General features: G+C 39.8%; 1 protein-coding gene across 5 annotated transcripts in view; it reads right to left on the minus strand.

Moving 5' to 3' along the window:
* The window catches only part of LOC104693872 (neurabin-1-like), a 42662-nt gene extending 24096 nt beyond the window's left edge, over window positions 1–18566 (minus strand). For 3 of the 5 annotated variants that reach the window (XR_005602388.1, XM_039555441.1, XM_039555444.1), the window contains exons 1-8: window positions 18028–18133; window positions 15639–17504; window positions 4037–4169; window positions 3520–3640; window positions 2879–2983; window positions 2579–2699; window positions 2008–2154; window positions 210–263 (exon numbers count right to left, since the gene is read on the minus strand). Coding sequence is in view for 4 of the 5 variants with exons in the window: in XM_039555441.1 (XP_039411375.1) it covers window positions 210–263; window positions 2008–2154; window positions 2579–2699; window positions 2879–2983; window positions 3520–3640; window positions 4037–4169; window positions 15639–17249 (2292 nt within the window). In the remaining variant the exon portion in view is untranslated. Of the gene's footprint in view, window positions 1–209; window positions 264–2007; window positions 2155–2578; window positions 2700–2878; window positions 2984–3519; window positions 3641–4036; window positions 4170–15638; window positions 17505–18027; window positions 18134–18272; window positions 18358–18493 lie in introns of those variants that run through there. The other 2 variants (XM_039555442.1, XM_039555443.1) reach the window with 2 other exon arrangements.
* Window positions 18567–18897: the final 331 nt, after the last annotated feature.

Consider the following 18897-nt stretch of genomic DNA (forward strand, 5'->3'; position numbering starts at 1 on the left):
CTTTTTAATTTGAGCATAGCTCTTCTGCTTACAAATGTCTGTCTAGCATAACATAGAGTAGATCGTGCCTGAGGCATAAACGGATTGCTGCTTTCTGCATTCAGCCTACTCCTGGTAAAATGAGTGGCCATAAAAACAAAAAAAAATTTCCCCAAAACAAACCACCCAACAAAAACCCCTACCAATAACAATATTTGTTGAAAACTTACTTTCTCCTTCAGTTGATTCACTTCAGCTATTGTTACTGCATGTTTTAACTGTAGCTGGAACAGATGAAAAAAATTGTATGAGCACACACAGAATTACATTTGAAAATCCTAGTTTTAAGTATTTGCCCATGATTCCCTTTTTCCTCAAACCATTGTTATAGTGGCATAAAGTCAATGTAATTATTCATCAGTTACAGGAGAAGTAATCAGGCATTTTAATTAAAAAAAAAAATTTTAAAATTACTCAAACCTCAAAAAAGTTTCACAGTACATAACCACCTGTAGTTAAAAATCTCCCATTGTTGTCTATACATAAAGAAAATGGAGAAGATTACATCAACATTTCAATGTGCCAGGGGAATGAAAAGGCAGCAATGCACTTATGAAGAAAACTGGTACACAGAATAAAATAAAAACCTTAACAGTACTAAGTATTTTTACAATCAGCACTTGAAAATAAATGTGCTGGCTTTGTTTTAAGATTAAGCCATGTATTTTTACACCACAAATCTTCATAGGATTATTAGAAATCAAAAAGACTACACTTAAGCCAAATGTAAAGATTTTTTTAGCAAGTATTAATTGTTCCTTTTATCTCACTTTCCATCTGTAATCTGGGGGGATTTTTTTTTTGGTCAAGGCACAGTGCACCAAACACAAATTAAAACTGGTGAATTCATGACTGTTCATTTAGATTATGTTAGTAACAGCACAGTAATGATTCCACACGAGAATATAACTGTATCCCCAGTAAATATACCACTTAAGAAGCTTTAGCCTGCTGCTATGCTTCCAAACCTAGAAAAACTGTAAATGTTCTCTAGAGATCAGCAGCCTGCAATTTCTACTTCCTCAATGACATCGTCAATGTTATCAAGAGAACAAACTTAGGAGATCTGCAAAATACCAATCCTTCACAAAATAAGTTGATGTAGCAACAAATTGCATCTGACAAAACAGTTTCTTTGCAGAATATTTTTCTCCTCCCAGAGTGAAAATTACAGGCACTTAAATCTACCAGAGAAGCCTGGACCCCTAAATGATAAAGGCTGTATGTACCATTTAAGTCCCTGACTAAATCCCACAGTCCTGAATAAAACAAATATGCTCCTTTATACAAACCCTGGGAAAAGAGAACCTGACTATTTCCAATTATGTTGTGATTCATAGTCTGGAATGCCCTATTGGGTTTACAAATCTATTCCTTCCAAACAACACACCACAAAAATACCCTCCAAGCCAAAAATATGCCTATCTACAGAATCAAGTGCTTTTATGTACGCAGATTTCTCAGAAGACTGCAGGGATGAAACCAAGAAATTAGGTATGTATTTCTTGTCTTCCTGGAGAACATCTCACAACACCACTCAAGACCATTCAAAACAGGTGTATTTGCATGTCCCATCCCCTACCCCCCACCATGCTCTCTGCAGCTAAAGCCATTCTACTGGGCAGCAAACACACACAAAGGCCAGTGGGCCACAGAAGAACTAAAAGAAGCATCCTATCTTTCTAATGCAGTACTCAGACATAACAAAGACAGAGTTGGGGCTGGGTTCTATGGCCTGTTTCCAAGGCCTTTTAAAATTTAATTTAAATCAAAAGACCATTTAATATAAATATGCATAGGGAAACTGGATATAAAAAATTATAGAAGACCTACATTTCAATGGACATTTACCAGAGATATTTATTGGCGATGCTGGGAAAAAACAAACCCAAAATGAGAGGGAACATGAAGTAGGTTCAGATGTCCCCCAGCGCATCACAAAGAATATTTAAGAAACTGCTACAACACCTCTTTAAATTTAAGAAGAGACTGTGCTGAATCCATATCCAGTAGTAAACCAATATCTTCATTTTCAGGAAGATCAAAAACTTCTACAGATTTTCCATGTAAATGTGACTCATATGTATCCTCCTCCTCCTCATCATAGTCATCATCCTGCCAAATGAGAAAACCATGACATTCTGTAACACACACACATACTTTTGCATTATGGTAGTAGCAATAACCAAAGCCTGCAATCAAGGAATCCAAACAGCCGCAAAACTTTTCTCAACTAGTTACTACTCCTTTTTAATTTCATATACCTATGGTAAGTGTTAAAGATGACCTGCAAACACCTTCATCAAACTTCCACAAAACAGAGCTAAGAAAGACTTGCACAAAACTATCACATACAGCTGACAGTTAAAAAGTATATTTTGGATTAGTGATAAAGCGATCATCATGTGCCTTGATGACAATAATGTATGAGGTATGTATTTTCCTGTTTTTAACAAGTTTCCTGTGTTACACTCCTTTTGCTTCAGTTTGATTAAACCCCCCCATTTATTCCATTAGCACAGCATGTACGATGTTTTACCTGCTCTGTATCATCATGAACATAGTGCTGCTCGTACAGACATCTCTCTTGCTCTAAGGTCTCACTAATGAGACGGGCTACTTCACTCTCAGCCCCCGGCTTCTCTCTCCCAATCAGAAACCTACAGGAAAAAAACCAAATTATCTTGCAGCAAAAAATCTTAACACATGCTTAAGAAATGAGTTTGCTACACTGCTGCCTTCCACAACATCTTTGTAGAATTTTCATACTATGGTTTTGTCATCTCCATGAATGAAAAATGACAAAAAGAAACTCTTATTTCACAGAAAACATACGTACCTCACTGTGCCTTTGGTGTTCTTTAGTACAGTGGCTGCAAAGAACTGAGTAACTCCCACTAGACTTATGCCATCAACCTCAACAATCTGATCATTTACTTGAATGCTGCAAAATAAAAAAATGCTTAGCTATCAGTTAAACAATAGTATTTTGGCTTTAAGTATTTTTGACATGACAAACATCACTTAAAACTCACTAGTATTTATAATGATGAATTCTGAGTCCATTGAAATTCATTGCTTAAAAACAGTCTCCTCTGCTACTATGCAAATCACCAATTAAAATTTACACAGCATTTGACTTGATATTTTTTAGACAATTTACACAGTGATTGGTGTTCTGGGGTGTCTACACAGTGATAGGTGTTCTGGGGTGTCAACATGATTTTGTGGTACTTCTACGCATGGGCTCATTTTGAATGTTTCTCCTATGTGCTGTCAGCAGATCTACACTTACTTAGCAAAAATGTCCTATAATAAACAACTCATTTTTAAAAATTTGACATAAAGCAGGAATGTAATATTCACTCAGCAGCATTCAGATTTTGTATTTTCATTCACAGTATTCAGCATATCTAATGAAAGCAACTGGGCTCAGTTGGAAATTTGTAAAAAGCATAATGAATTCAACAAAAAACTCACCGTCCATCCCTCTGAGCAGCTCCACCATCTGTTATTGTTTTTACAAAAATACCTAGTTTTTCCAGTCCCTGATCAGCACCAACTCCCATTCCAATGATACTGATGCCCAGACCCCTGTCACCTAAGGGATTCAAAAATCTAACATTAGCTGCACGACACGATGCAACAATTAACAGTACCGAGTTCCTTCAAAGCGTTCCCAGTCCTTCAACACAAAAGATAATGGAAATCCACTTAAAAAAAGAGGAAAAAAAATAGAATGTATTTCATATATAGATACTGCTTAAAGCTTTTTTGTCCTGTAGCCTTCCTAACTTCAATTCAGTATGACAATCTGCACTTAGTAGAGGCCCATCCAGTTAACACTCACTAAATTCACCAGAACTAGCCACAAGTCAAAGCCTAGACCCATACATTCAAAAACTGAAGACTTAAATTCAGGGAATATACAGTTTAAAATGTTTTTATCTTTTGTTCCCATAGTATCTCTTGCAAATGTACAAGGTTTGATTTGCACCTTTTTCAATTTCCACAGGAAACACTTCCATTTTTTCCACCCTTTTCTCAAGTTCATACTCAGCTGAGGCTGCCACAGGGTCAACTTCTTCATTACGTCTATCATAGTCTTCATTTGAGTAAGTACTGAAAACCTAAGAAATGGAACAGAAAACTTTTTAAATTTCTTCTCACCTCCTTTCAAACATCATATAATTTAAAGACAATCAGTAAGGAAATTAAAGTGGTATTTTCAGAGATCTCATCTTCTAAACAACCATCAATTTAATAAATATTGCTGTTGTCAGACAGTTTCCAGCTTGCACAGAAGTAACATTTTAAAAGTTTCAAAACAATTATTTTAACAGATTTTATCTTGCAAATGCACCAAACAGTTAAAAGAAATCAGTCAACTCCTCTTTGATATCGTGTGACTTTTTTTTTATGACTACATTCCACCAAATCCTTCCTCTCTTCTCCCCTCCCCCATACCATCTGCCAATTGCAGTATTTCAAACAGATGTAGTTTTCTCATTTTGCAAGGGAATCACGCAGTTTCCCAGGAAAAGGAAATGCCTTGCTACATACATTACTATTTTTAGTAATCACTCCAGCTGAGTTTCTGAATTGTTAAAAATAAAAGATAAACAAACAACACAAATTAAGACAGAAATCTATAAAGGAAGAATAAGCTACATGTAACAGGGCTAATCTTACATATCAGCATGTTCATTAATTGTATTTACATTAATAAGTTAGAAAAAAATGGAAAAATAATATAGCACCCTCATTTATCTCAAGAAATAAGGTTTATCTGCTAAATGTTTTGCAGCCACTGAATGTTTTATTCAACATCACTGTAAGACAAAAAACACAAACTGCAGCTGCAGCAGCCATCCCCCTAATCAAGAACATGCAGCGCTGACACGAAGTTCATTTACACTGGCTTACTAAATTTTTGCAACTGTTGTATTTTCTGCTAAGCCTACCTAGACAGGTAACTGTAATTATGTAAATACAACAGTACTAACTGTAATCAACATTTTCCCTGTGAATTTACATTCACTAGTATACAGCTTTAGCCCGGCAGAGCAGTAGCCTCAGACACAGAAAAATGGTCATTGAAACATTATCAAAAAGTAACCAATATAATTCAGTATTTCCCACGAGGAGCCTACTGCTTCACCTTCAGACTACAACTGGAGATCAGTGTCACAAACTCTTCCCAAAACCTGCAAAACATCTACTCCAGAAATGAGGCATGGCCATATAGTCAGTCCAGCAAGAAAGCAAGACTAGATCCACTTGGTTAAAAGGGAAGAAATCCACTCTCAGAAGTTTTATGTCTTCCACAATAAAAGAGCCTTCCTTAAAAGCTGTTCTTCTGAAGCCTTGCATAAAGGCTTTGCATAAAGGTTAATAAACAAACTCCTTGTGACTGTCATACAGACACCAGTAGGCAACAACTGGACACAGAAAGACAAGGGTCACACTTACAGTATGTCTTCCATGAACTTTATAGAAAAAATCTGCAAAACAGACAAAGAAAACCATCTAAATGGTCTTACTCTATCACTATCAGAAAAAAAGTGGCCAAGTTCTTTAAACCAATCACCCTCCTCAGCCCCAAATCACTAAACAGGATATGCAGCAGAAGCATTTCATGAAGCATTATTCTCTCTTTGGAACAAGACCAGTCTAGTTTGTTTACTTTTCATCCCAACAGAAAAAGCAGTATCTCCAAAAACACAGTCAAATTATAATAAGATCAATTTTAAACTAATAATAAAAAGGAAGTTCATGAGTAGACAAATAATAACTTGTTAGTGAGAATATTTAATTTCTTGAGGACAAATCAAATACCAGGGCATGAAAAAAATGTATAAATTAGTATACCTATAATCTAGTATTAACAGTACAACTAAATTTTAAAAAGATCTCTTAACTATCAAATGGTTGAATGAGCAAAATGTGGAGAATGGCAGTAGTTCATTTTGGAGACAGCAACAACTGTATTTTCTTAGTTCTTTACAACTCAGTGGTCTAACAGAGCAGAAGATGATGCAAGCAGTTACTATCTACTGAAGAATCACATTACCACAGGGATGACTAGTTCCTTGCACAACAATTTATAAAGTGCTGGAAATCTGGGGAAGCAAAATTGCACCATAACAACAGCATTATGTATTCTGCAATTCTTGGGCCACCAGCATTAAAATATCCCTGGAAATTCTAAAAATTATTTCTTATTTTTCCAGCTTAAAAGTAATAGAATTGTACTTGGGAGTCTCATGGAATTTGCTCATTTTTATACAAAATTGATCATAGGAATTGCTCATCTGCCAGAAGCAGATAATAGAATTTAAAACTAGTGGTCCCTTAGATGTCAGCGATGTTTATAATTGTTATTAATAAAATAATAGCATAAACATATCTATACAAATGAAGACTACTAATATTTATGCATACTAGCTTTCTATGAAAAGCCTATCTGAAATCAATTCTGAGGAATCCACTAAGAGAAAGAATTTATACTTTTGCCTTAAAGTGACAGATGACAAGTGTATGAGAACATCTGGATAACATTCTAAAAACCATAACCTCACAACTAAAAGCATATAGCCCCATTTCAAAATAGTAACAACACACCCCTCTCTAAACTTCAGAAAAATAATTCTGAGGAAAAGCATCAATTTACAAAGAACAGAGGAAACGCAAAACTTATAACCAGAAGCCAAACACTGCAATAACAGAAAGAAAAGCAAAAGCAAACTATAAAAACTATGACTGAAGAGTCAAGGGTAGAAGACAGAAATTTTTATTGTGTACATGTGGAATCATAACATTGTGTTCATCTTTTATGAGAGAGAAAAAGTAAAAATGTTGATATTAATATAGAAAATACAGAACTGGTCAGCAAGCTGTTCTTGCCAAGCAGCAAAAGTAACATTTAAACACAGTTAAAACGTGGATAATAAATAATACAAGTTCACAGTTTAGAAGACTGATGAGAAAGCTAAACATGTCCATCCCTGCACCGTGCCTGGCAGGGTTTAGTCACTAAATCTAATGCATTACAGACAAAAGAAATTCTAATCTTACTATTCAGAAGCCACTGCTAGCTAGAGATTGTAAAATTATTAATGTGCAACTGGTATTTTTAGAAGATATATTTTAGCAAACACTAATTATTGTCTCAGCATAGGGGAAACCAGATGAATTTTACAGTGGAAACCATGTGAATTTCACAAACCTTTTACTGTAGCTTGTTATATATCCAGGAGGTTACCCTAACATTACTAACTTTTGGATCCTGTCAAGCTAATAAGTGGCAAAATGCTATCTGAAAAAAATTTTTTTTTTTCACTCAGGACCTTCTTCCTTCAGAATGGATACAATTAATTTGAATCCAAAACAGTTCTGACAGAGGGCTGAATTTTTAAGAATTATTTGAATTGTTAAGGCACATAAGAGTAAATTTTCAAATATGCTTAGTGCTTGAACAGCATATATATTTATCTGGAGAGAAAATTAGCTGCATTCTTCACACCAGAAAAATTAATCACTTTTTGAATGCAAAAATTGGTTTTGCATCTTCTATGAAGACGCTAATCTAGCCATCCTCAAGACCAGCACACAAAAAACACCAACACAACCTACTGTGTAAAAGATCCTACTGTTCAGTTCCTGTAACTGTTACAGAACTAAAAATTTCCTATAGCATGTTAGTGCTAACACAGAAAATAGAATTATCACAGAAAAACAACAATGACCTTCACATACTTCAAACTCTTCACAGAACAGAAGAAGGTCTACTTAAGTATGATGTTAGTTTTAGAAGAATATTAATTACTTAGAGGACGAACACTAATTTACCATGTGCTTGCATGAAAGTGCTAGAGAGTAATAAAATACAGTCCAAGGACCTCCACTCCCAACATTCATTTCTAAGTATATAGATTTGTTTGTGCCTAATGAAAAGCATAACATTACAAAAGTAATTAAACAGTCAGATTAGGAAATCAGGAACTACCCAGAAGGGCTTCCAACTAATTAGAATGGAAGCAACATCAACATCACTTTAAAGTTCTCATGTAATCCTGCAGTATTTGCTGGAAAGCCTCACAACACCTGCACAGGCAGTTAAAGCAACACTGAACATCTGAGAGAGGCCCTGAAGTGTTACTGATGCCCTGCCTGGAGCACACCCAGCCAGGACCACACCCCTTGGTTCACCTGCTTCTGAAACAAGCTTTCGCTTCGAACGTGCCAGTTTACTGACACTCCATAAAGCCAAACATTCAAAACACAAGTTAAAGCTCAGGGAAAATTATCCAATAGCAAACAGTTTCAGCTTTCCAAATTGAGGCCTTTGTGATGCCTGGCAAAATGTGAAGTGCCTATGAATAATCATTTGAAATAGTAGCACAGAGGTAGGACTGAACTATAATGTACACCTTACAGTTTACTCTTACAATCTCCCTCTTCTGTTCAAGCAGACATCTCGTTACCGCTACCTTATTCTTCCCTCTACTTCCAAAAGCCACATGGTTAGTATTTTATTAGCACTACTTTGTATATTTTAAGTAAAAATTGCATATATCCAATTTAACTCAATTCATGCTATATAATGATAGAAGCAGCAAAGAGAAATACCTTGCTTTATTTTATTTATTAAATACTCACACCTTTACTCTTCTTCAAAAAGTTTTCAGAATGGTTGGCAACTGTTAAAGGTTGGTATTATAAACCATTATACTGTTACCCAGCAGGTGGACAGGCAGGCTGTGCACACTTATGTCCTTGTTCTTGCAGCTCTGTATGACTTAATCAAAAACCCCAACCAAGTCAGTTTATAGAAAGACAAAAGTGCAATCTTGCTTCAGATACACAATACAGACAATTTCATATAGACAATGTAATCCTAAATAAACCAGTTTTTTTACCAGTCCCATAAGTCTCTACTTAATTCTCAATACAACCAGTAAAATTTATTCTTTAGTTCTGTTTTTCACTTCAGGAGCTAAATCACTGTAGCCTGCTAAAGAATAACACAGACAATATGGTATCTACTTCAGTCAGGTTATGCTACCTACTCGAGAAGGAGAAACATTCACTTTCAGGTATTTAATTTTTAAATCCCAGTGGAAAAAATATTAAAGACAAAGAAAATAATCCGTTCAGATTCAGAGCACTGATTTTATTTCATTTCAGATATTCAGAGAAGAAGTTCAGAGATAATCCATGATCTCCATCTGCAGAAGAAGAGCTCTGTCATGACCTGGTCGTACTCCTCCAGCAACTCAAGGTGAGGTGGCATTGCTCTCTGACTGACAAAAAGACTGAAAGGCTCCAAAATAAGTAACATATGACCAGAAGAAGCAAAAACTACTCATAATACTACATAAAAGGGAGCAAAAAAAAAATCTTAGCTCCTGAAAGACTTTGTATATAAAGAGAGCGATTCAGTTATGAACCTCTGTAAACTTCACAGGTGTCTTGGTACCAACAGTTTACGCCTGGTGATCCACACAGATACACATGTATTTATTTAGTATTCACCAAAACAAAAATCCTGACCTGACCAAATCTAAACAGAAAGCAAATCGGTATGGGGAATTTTAAAAGAACAGCAGTGAACACAAAAATATTCCACCTGTTTTCTAAAGACCTTAAGAAGAAACAACAAAATAACCCTTCCATACCAGATCAACTCAATTAACTAATCTGCATTAATACTGTCATTAGCAATCATCAATACCCCAGATCTAAAAAAAAGGGTCAATTCACTACACCAAGTCACAACAGAGAGTGATGAAAGAAAATGTCTGAAAAATAAATCTAAAGCATTTGCCATTGCATAATACTTTTCTACTCAATAAAAATATAAGAACCCCATAAAAAACTCTGCACGATCCTCATGATCACAAGATTACAAAACGTACTCAGAAAATACAGGCAAGCATCTTTTTACTGATGTCCTTCTTAGTGTTCACCTTCCTTTTTGTTAGAATTATATGGAAAGGGATAATTTATTTTTCCATCTCTCCGCAGGTAAACTACAAAAAAGTTTCAGCTACTGCCTGTTCATTCTTTACCTGGCTAGGTTATGTATTTTCACATGCTAATAACAGTAATTGTCATCAAAAAAGACACTGAATCTTTCAGCAACTTAACTGCTGAGCTACTGAACTTGTCTCCTGTAAATTTGCTTATCTTTGTTGACCTCCACCACCTCCTCAGTTTTTCTTCTGTCTTCCATGAAACCCTCAAGTACCTCATATTCATCTCCTTTTCTCCCTCCTGTTCCCCACAGCTATTCTCAGAGCAAAAGACAACACAGGCTGGGCATACATAGTGATCAGCTAACATTAAGCCAAAAAGAACAAGTAAACTAAGCTGCAGCCCTGTCATCAGTGAGTCCATGAATATGCAACTCTGATAAAAGTGCTAATTTTCCACAAACCAATCTGTACTTCAAAACACCTTTAAAAACCCCTTTCTCCTTCCTGTCAAATCCAGGTGAAATTGCTAGGAAGTTAGAAGCTGGAGGGACTGAAAAGAGAATGAGTGAGGACAGGCTTTTTTCCAGAGAGCTGAACAACCACCATAGAATCAAAAAACAAGGACCATAAAGGCATCAGAAATACTCGACACAGAGCTCTGTAACACAGGTAAACCTATACATGGAATTAAATGCACTTAGGCTTAATAAACATTTAACTTATATGAATACTGAACTTTCAATAAGGGTTTAAAGATTATCTTTTCTCAAAAAAACCCCAAACCCACAAAAAGATTTTGTATGTGTGTGAAAATACATTCTTCCTCCAGTTATTATCCATGTTTTTAACTTCTCATACTGTTCAGTGTAAGTTGCGGGGATACCATACTCTCACATGCAGGCAGAACAAAACAAGATTATTTTTTGTGAAAAGTCACTGAAAAGTACTGTGGAGAGACTGAGATGAAAATATGAAGAAAAGCTGTTTTGATGTTAAGTTACAAATGTTACAATGTTGATAAACAGAGCTTCAAAACAATTAAAATCTATGACTTTAAACAAACAGTCATTGGAAAAGATCCCAAAGTAAAATGGAAAAACATGTTATTTGTGTCAAGAAAAAAAAGATTAATTCCCACACATAAGTCAATTTTGTTTAACTCTAGTCTCAAATCAAATCTCTATTTTCCTTCATCAACCCTCACCAACATTACATATTTGTTTCTAATGCCACAGAAGTATTTTACTGAAGTGCTTGAGCAATGGCTGACAAACAACTGACCAGCCATCAATTCTCCAATTACCAAAGAAACTACAGGGTTTGGGTATCTCCAAGCAGTTAGTGTATTTTGTATCCCTTTCTGTGTACAACATCCTAAGTACACAAGTGAACAGTTCAAATATCAGAGGATGTAGGAAGCTGAAGCACTACGCTACAACACTGTCTTAAAACAGTATTCAAGAGTCTACACACTGATCTAGAAAATTTGTGCATCTCCTATAGGCATTTGCAAGTATGCTGTCATACAGGAAATCTAATTCAAGGGTTATGTTCATTTAGTTCTCCATTAACTTCCACAGTAAGCAGTTTTGTACTAAAAACGCTGAAGAGTAGGACAGGCTGAACAACCCTACCATTTGTGCCCAGCTATACATAAAACAGCTTTATTGTGATGTGCAAGACAAATGGCAATATTATGCAGGACTTCCATACTCTCAGAAGCAGCTGAAACTTGACTGGTTAGGTCAACACACAAACTGTGAAACTGCTTTCAGGTTCCTTATGAAATAAATTTATGCTCAGCTGTGAAAATATGAAGGTTTGGGGGTTGTTCTGTTTACTTTTTAAAACTGTTTTCTTGACTAAACCATCTTAAAATATATTACTAGTCACAAAAAGCGGGGAAGAGACACTCCCAGGCAACATAAATTAGATACCACTGATAAGTGAACAGAAGCAAACAGCAAACACCAGCTGTACTATCTTTTCAGCTTACCTGAGCTATAGAATTTCTAAGAATCATAAATATCATTGCAGAAGTTAGTCACTGTGCCATTAAAAGTTTTGAGAACAAAGTTCGACTCGGTCAGAGGTGAAAACATCTCAAGAAATCAATTTGAAAACAAGCATTTGTTTTCTCAACAGAAAGTTTCAAAATTACAAATACCAAACAGCACTCAGTCATTACATTTATGTTAATTAAAGCCTTTCAAGGTAATAACATAACAGAAAGCAAGTTTGATGTCTATAGTACAAAGGCAAAATGAAATGTAAAGGGGTGACAGCAGAGTTACCTGATGTTATTTGCATTGTGTGTAATGCTGATTGTTTACACAGTTTACTCAGAAAACTTTAAGACAAAGGCAAATTCAGTTCCTTGGCAAACACCTTGGACAGCTAAGTGTTCTTTACATTCCTTACTGGCTTTGTATGTGGCAACAAGAGACTAAAAACTGCTCATGTACCGTAACACACACCCAGGCTGCGAAGCTCTGCTAGTAACTGTACATACGTATCACTCTCTAAACTACTCCAGGAGAAACAAGAACTGAGATAAAACGTTCCTTAGGGTCTGGAATGATCAAACAGCAACAGGACTTAGAGAGCCTGGTCACCGGTGGCAGGTAAGAAATCCCACATGTCATTTCTCAACAGCTTCTATGGAATTGAAACATTTCTTTTTAGAAGTCTCATCTGTGCTTGCTTTCACAGGCACAGGGCAACACAAAATAATGGAGTATTTGTGTAATTATGTTCCATCTTTCCTGAAATTATCAGATCAAATTATGTTCTCAAACCCTCCTACAGATGTCAACAATTATGGATCTCCATCACGGGTCAGATGCAGTGCTAACAGTGTTAGCTACCTTATATACCCCCTGGGAGCTCCACAGTCTTTTTATTTTACTCAAAGGCCTTGCCAATTTTAGAACAGACTAGAAGCTTTGAAACAGAAATTTCAATCAAGTTCTCTTTGTTGCAGCAGCATAAATGCTGTTTTTAAGGTGCCTATAAGTTCTATCCATTACCTACAGACATATCCAACTTCCCTTTTGTGTATTTCAAATACAATGGTCAAAGCTCCATCACTGCAGAACACTGAAGATCTGAGAATGTGCGTTTTCTTGCCCAATACATTCTGAACGTTTTGAATTCTTCAACTCTACCTGCTAAACAGCGACTGCAAGAGATGTTGACGGTTTCTTTGTAATCACTAGAGAGGTGCAGAATGAAAGCAGCAAAAATGCAAGGGGCAGCCTGGCCTTGCTCAGGAGCATCTATGAGGAGGAGAATCACAGACCTTCTCTTGTGGCTATGAATGTCTGAAAATGGCACTCACATTTTAGCCAAACTTGTTAGTCTAAATAAAGCTGAAAAAAGAAGCTACTATGATACATTTCTCACTATGGCACTGCTCAAAGCCGTGGTGGGGACCAGAAATAATCTTTTAGCTACCACTTAAGATTTTCTTCTCTTCCAATTTAAGATGCACCAAAATCTATGAAGAAAGGGACATTTCCTTCTGTGAGGCAAAACTGCGATTTTCTAAAAGGTTATTGAGATATTAAAAATACACAACTAAAGAAAATTCTGGGTAAGCACAAAAAAAAGTTGGAATTCTTTATTTCACAGAGTAGAAAACCCAAAACCCATGTAACCAGGACTTATTCCCACTAAGGATCATAGAAAACATGAAGCAAAATGGTAGACATGGGAACAGAAATCATTGCTTAGGCAAAAGGAACAAAGGGGGGAAACCTATTGAAAATGACATACAGAAAGAGATCCTTATACCCAATATAGGAAAGATACAGTCAAGTTTCACTAAAAAGGGATAAAGGAAGGCAAGTGTCACAAGTTTCAATTTAAGGGCCTTAAAAAGTATCTTCAATGACCATATTGCTATTGAGCACAGTTTATTCTGCCAATCCAAGTGGGGCATTATGGCAAGAACTATGTTATTTTTCATTGAAAACTCGTAACAGTTGCTTCTAACCGTTCATCTCTCCGTTGTGTGAATGATAATCTGAGACAGGTTGGTTCCTGCGGCTTTCAGAGGAGCAGCTATAATTGAACAGTGCTTGTTACCAAACCTGAGTTTTGTCTACACGAGAGCTTCCATCACAGCTGGCACTGAGATCTCTACTAATGCTTTCATCTATATGTGCAATAGACATAGCAGAGAAAGCTGAAGTCTGTTAACAGCCACTGCTTCAGTAGGGTATCAGCAATGATCAGTAAAACCCTGCCTACAGCAGAAAGTCACTCAACACACATTTACAGCAGATTCTACACGGCACTTTGCTCAGATACTGAGTGCACAAACGCATGTAGAAATGGACTGATGCCCCTCCGGCTCTCTCCCAGCCCTCACCAGACTCATTATGCAGTTTTCAATAGCAGCACTCTCCCCTTCACTGCTCCAGGTCACCACTAAAGCAGTATCAACCAGAAGAAAGCCATATAAAGTCAGCCTGTCTTCGAAGAGACTATAAAAAAACCCACATGCAACAAAACTCACATTTTGCCAATTTTTTTTGCCACAGTCAAAACATTTTCTGGGGTACAGCACCGGTGTGTGTTTAGCAAGCTAGGAAATTAAAGCTTTCTACTCTGGGAAGGTCAAGAGTCAAAAAAATTTTTACATCCCTCTGACCAGTAAAAGTGAGCCCTGACTCTCTACGAACAAAGTGTAAAAGCTGTTTATTAAAGATGATATCTTTCATTCATGTAATAGTAAAAGAGAAGTATCCTGAGGAAAGCCTGGACAGTTTCCCATTCCGTCCTGGTCCATGTCTCCCAATTCTCCTTCCAAAGTTTAAGAAAGACTAGAGTAATTCAAGTCTGCAAGAGACTATGGGTAAACTTAGCTTGAGTTGTGGACTGACTTATTTGTGAGTATTTTTGGTGGGGGAAAATTAGACACATAAATCTTTTTAATTTGTTAAAGTTATAACTTACAGTACTCCTCATTATCCAGTCTGCTAACTTTTACTTCTGCAACTTCATAATTCCAAAACACTCATGTTAACACTCCTAGATCTTAGTACCAATCAGTAATAAAACCAAACAATGTACACATGGTTATTATTGGAGCAAATTCTAGAATCTTAAAATACAAGAACCAGTCATTTAGTATTTTCTTATAGTTAATTCCATAAACGAATCTGAAGTTGAATATGAACGTTTTCTATGGGGGGTTTTGTTGTTTTGTTTGGGGCTTTTTTTAAAACTTTTGTGCCAGAAGGAAAACTGAAAATAATCCTTCCTAATGCAATGCTTCAATTTTAAACAAATGAAGGCAAGTATTAAAGGTCATGTGTTTGTATCTACTCCTAAAAGATTTATGCTCCTGAAAAAGTCCAGCAAGTAAAATCTTATGTGCTTCACTACACTATCTTATGAAGCAGCGGTAATTGAGAAATCACTTGTGACTAATTAATAAATTCTCTGAAGTTTTAACTTCTCTCATACTTGGTGTTGAATACAACCTGTAAACTTACACTTCTTAAATGGTTTTTAGAAGTTTAAAAAAACCCCCACGAAATCTATTTCCTGGGTACTTTTGACTGCAAAACAATTAAAAAAAAAAAAAAAAAAAAATTCAAATGTACTTACTTTGATAGGAGCTGTTGAGAACTTGACTTTTCGGTCTGGCTCTGGATCTTCCTCTTCAGAAAGTCCAGGAAACTCCTCATATTCACTGTCATACATATACTCCTCCTCTCTCTCCAAAATTTCTTTGCCTTCAGGATCTTGGTTTTCTGGCTCTGTATCCCTGTCATCAGCAAAAGCTGCATTCTCTATTCCAAGATCACTGAAGTCCTCACTTTGCTTTTCCAACACTTGCTCCTCTTCTTCAGTATCCTCTTCCTGCTCTACAACACGCTGTACTTGTGCAACTGGACCATCTCTTACAGACATCCCATCTCTTTCTTCTTCCCAGTCGGTCTTGCTGCCATCCATAAACTCTTCTACCACTTCCAAGGCATAGTCGCTTCTCTTCCCTTCCTGTACATGACATAGGAGCTTCTGATTCTCTTGATCAGCGTGATCTTTCTCCAAACCTTCTTTTTCATGCCCTGAGGTTTCATCTTGTGCAGCCAGCTCTGTGCAAGCCCCCTCTGTGGGAGAAACCCAGGAGGAAACATTATCTGATGTCTGCTGAGCCTCCTGACCACGCACACTGCCCATATTCCACGGGCTCGTCTCAAGTACCAGTTGCTCTCTTTTGTCTTTTCCAAGTGCCTTGCTCAGCTCATCTCTGCAGATCCCAGGCCCTTTGGGGAATGCACCCTTCTCCAGACATCCTTCAGCAACAGCAGACGAATTCAAACTCTGCTGGCCTCTCAAAGGGTCCTGATTTGGAGAACTATCATTTTTGGAAGTTTCTTTGGATTCTTCAGTATCACTGTCACCCAGAAAGCTTTCCAGCCTCCTAGAAATGGGCCCTGCATTCAGGAGGGAAGATTTGGAACCACTATTAGAATGTTGCTGCTTCAACTCCTCATTACTTTGATTTTCAGCTTTCTCCAGTGCAACTGGAAGACTTGCTTCTGTATTAAAACTGAAGTGGTCCACCACATTGCTGCAATCAGAAGCTGAACCATGTCTCCTCTTATCTTCACTTCTTTCACATTTGCTGGGGGAATACCTGTCCACTGAGCTCCGTTGCTTTATATTTCTCTCGAAGAGCTTCCTGGTCTCTGAAAATTTTTCTGCCAGGGCAACTTTGTCCAAGTCTGCCTCATCGCTGCTACGGATGACTTTGTCAGCAGCAGAAGACACAGACAGTGAATCCACAGGACCGCTGCTGGGGCTGGTAGTTGTATTAAGAAGATTATTTTTTTGAACAATGAGAAAAGATGGACTACCTGGAGAAGATCCATACTCTGCTGCCATGGCCCGGCTGATTAGTTTGGTCTCAGCAGGTGGACTGCTTTCACAAGAGGTTGTGGAGGAAGAGCTTCCCATTTGCAAAAACATATTTTTGATCTTGTGTACTCTATTGCCGTAAGTGGCAGCTCTGCCTCGACTCTGTGGGTCACTTCCCCCTCCATTGGAAGAGGTGCTCAGCTTCTGATGCAAGCCTGTTTTGTTTGAAGCATTATCAGGATTGTTTACACCATCAAAAGAGCATTTGATAGCATGGAAATCAGATTTGTAAGCATTTCGGTGTGGAGAAGCACTTCTTAAAGTCCTTTCCCCCTTGCCTTCGGTTTTCATCATTGTTGAAGAGAAAGCTCTCTCCACTCCTTAAGAAGAAAGGGAAGAACGACTCCCTAGCACAAAGCTTCCACCCTCCAACACCAGGCAGTGTAGATCCCACAGACGATCCCAAAAGCAGCCTTTCACTCAGCCAGCCTCCCCGCTCGCACTGAAATGGAACGCAGGGGACTCTACGTGGAGAGAAAGAAATCAAAGCTCGTGAATGGCCACATCGGGTGCTATCCCCAGCGCGGATCGCGGTATCCGGAAAGCCATCTGCAGAGAGACAGAGAGTTTCCATTAACTCGGGGCCTCGCCGGCGTGTGACACGAATCCGAAACTCGGGGTGGGAATCGCAGTCCAAGACCTCCCTGCGGGATAAAGCCCATTGTGTCCTCCGGAACGCAAGGACCCAGCTGCTCCCCGGGCACCGACCTGGCGGCTCTGGCGGGGGGATGCGGCGGCGGCAGGCGGCCCCCCCGCCACCTCCGGCTGCCGCCCCTCCGCTAAGGGCCGTCCCGGGCTGGGCCAGGCCGGGTCGGGCGGCGGGGGAGGGGGCAGCGCCGGTCCTTCCTGCCGCCCGGGGGAGGCCGGGCCCGGGCCGGACCCCGAGCAAGCACCGCGGCGGGGCGGGTCGGAGGGGCCCTGGCGCCCCGCGCCGCCCGGAACGGGGGAAACCACAAGTTTCGGCCCCAAGTTGGGGCTTCCCCGTGGCGGCGCTTCTGCGCCGTGGGGCCTGTGGGGCGCGCGCAGCGGAGCCGCCCCGATACCTCGCCCCAAACTTTCCGAGCCAGCCTACCTGGGGGCGGGGGTCCTGCCGCCTCCTTCCCCTCAGCGTTCCGGCCGCCCAGCGGCCGCACGCACCACGCCATCATTATCCGCCAGCACAGCCGCCCGCCTTTCCTCCCTCCGTCCCACCCCCCCGCCCTACCGCCGCCGCCGCCCCGCGCTCCTCACTCCACCTTCCTCCCGCCCCCGCGGCGCGCTCCGAACCGCCGCCCGCCCGCGCCGCTCCCCGGCCTCACCACTGCTCCCCGGCCTCACACTGCTCCGCGCCCTCCTCCGCGCTGTGTCTCGGGCCCGCCGCGCGCGCTCCCTCCCTCGCTCGCACACAAAGAGAGGGAGCGGCGGGCGCGCCCCTGCTCCTCTCTCTCAGTGCCAGGGAGGAGAAGGGCTGGGGGGCGGCGGGCGCGACCGGCCCGAGGGAAGCACCTCCCGCGCCGGGATATACCACGCTATAGCGGGATACGGGTTTCGGGTGATACCATGTCGGCGAGGCGAGCGGGCGCGGAGCCGCCGGATGCTGGGAGCGCGGGGCAGAGTCGGTGGGTGCGGAACGCTCACCGGTCCGTCCGCTGGGGGAGCTGGAGACGGTGGGGCGAGGGACGCTGGAGACACGCGAGCGCCGAGCTGCTGTGGAGCTGCGCGCTACTTTGAAAGCCCGAGCGGCCAGCGCGCCGCGGGGAGCGGCATCCCCCGCTTCACCGCAAAGCAGCGCCGTTCCCGGGAGGGAAGAGTCGCGACAGCTGTCACGACTGAAACTCTGACAGCTGGAAGTAACAACAGTGCCAAACTTTCTTCCCCCTCCCCTTCATTTAAAAAATCTAGTTTTTAGCCTCTCCCGAGCACAGGAGCGGTCCACAGCCGAGGCAGCGCCCGGCCCCCCCGC

This window comes from Corvus cornix, chromosome 7 (assembly GCF_000738735.6).
Source record: "Corvus cornix cornix isolate S_Up_H32 chromosome 7, ASM73873v5, whole genome shotgun sequence".
Taxonomy (NCBI): domain Eukaryota; kingdom Metazoa; phylum Chordata; class Aves; order Passeriformes; family Corvidae; genus Corvus; species Corvus cornix.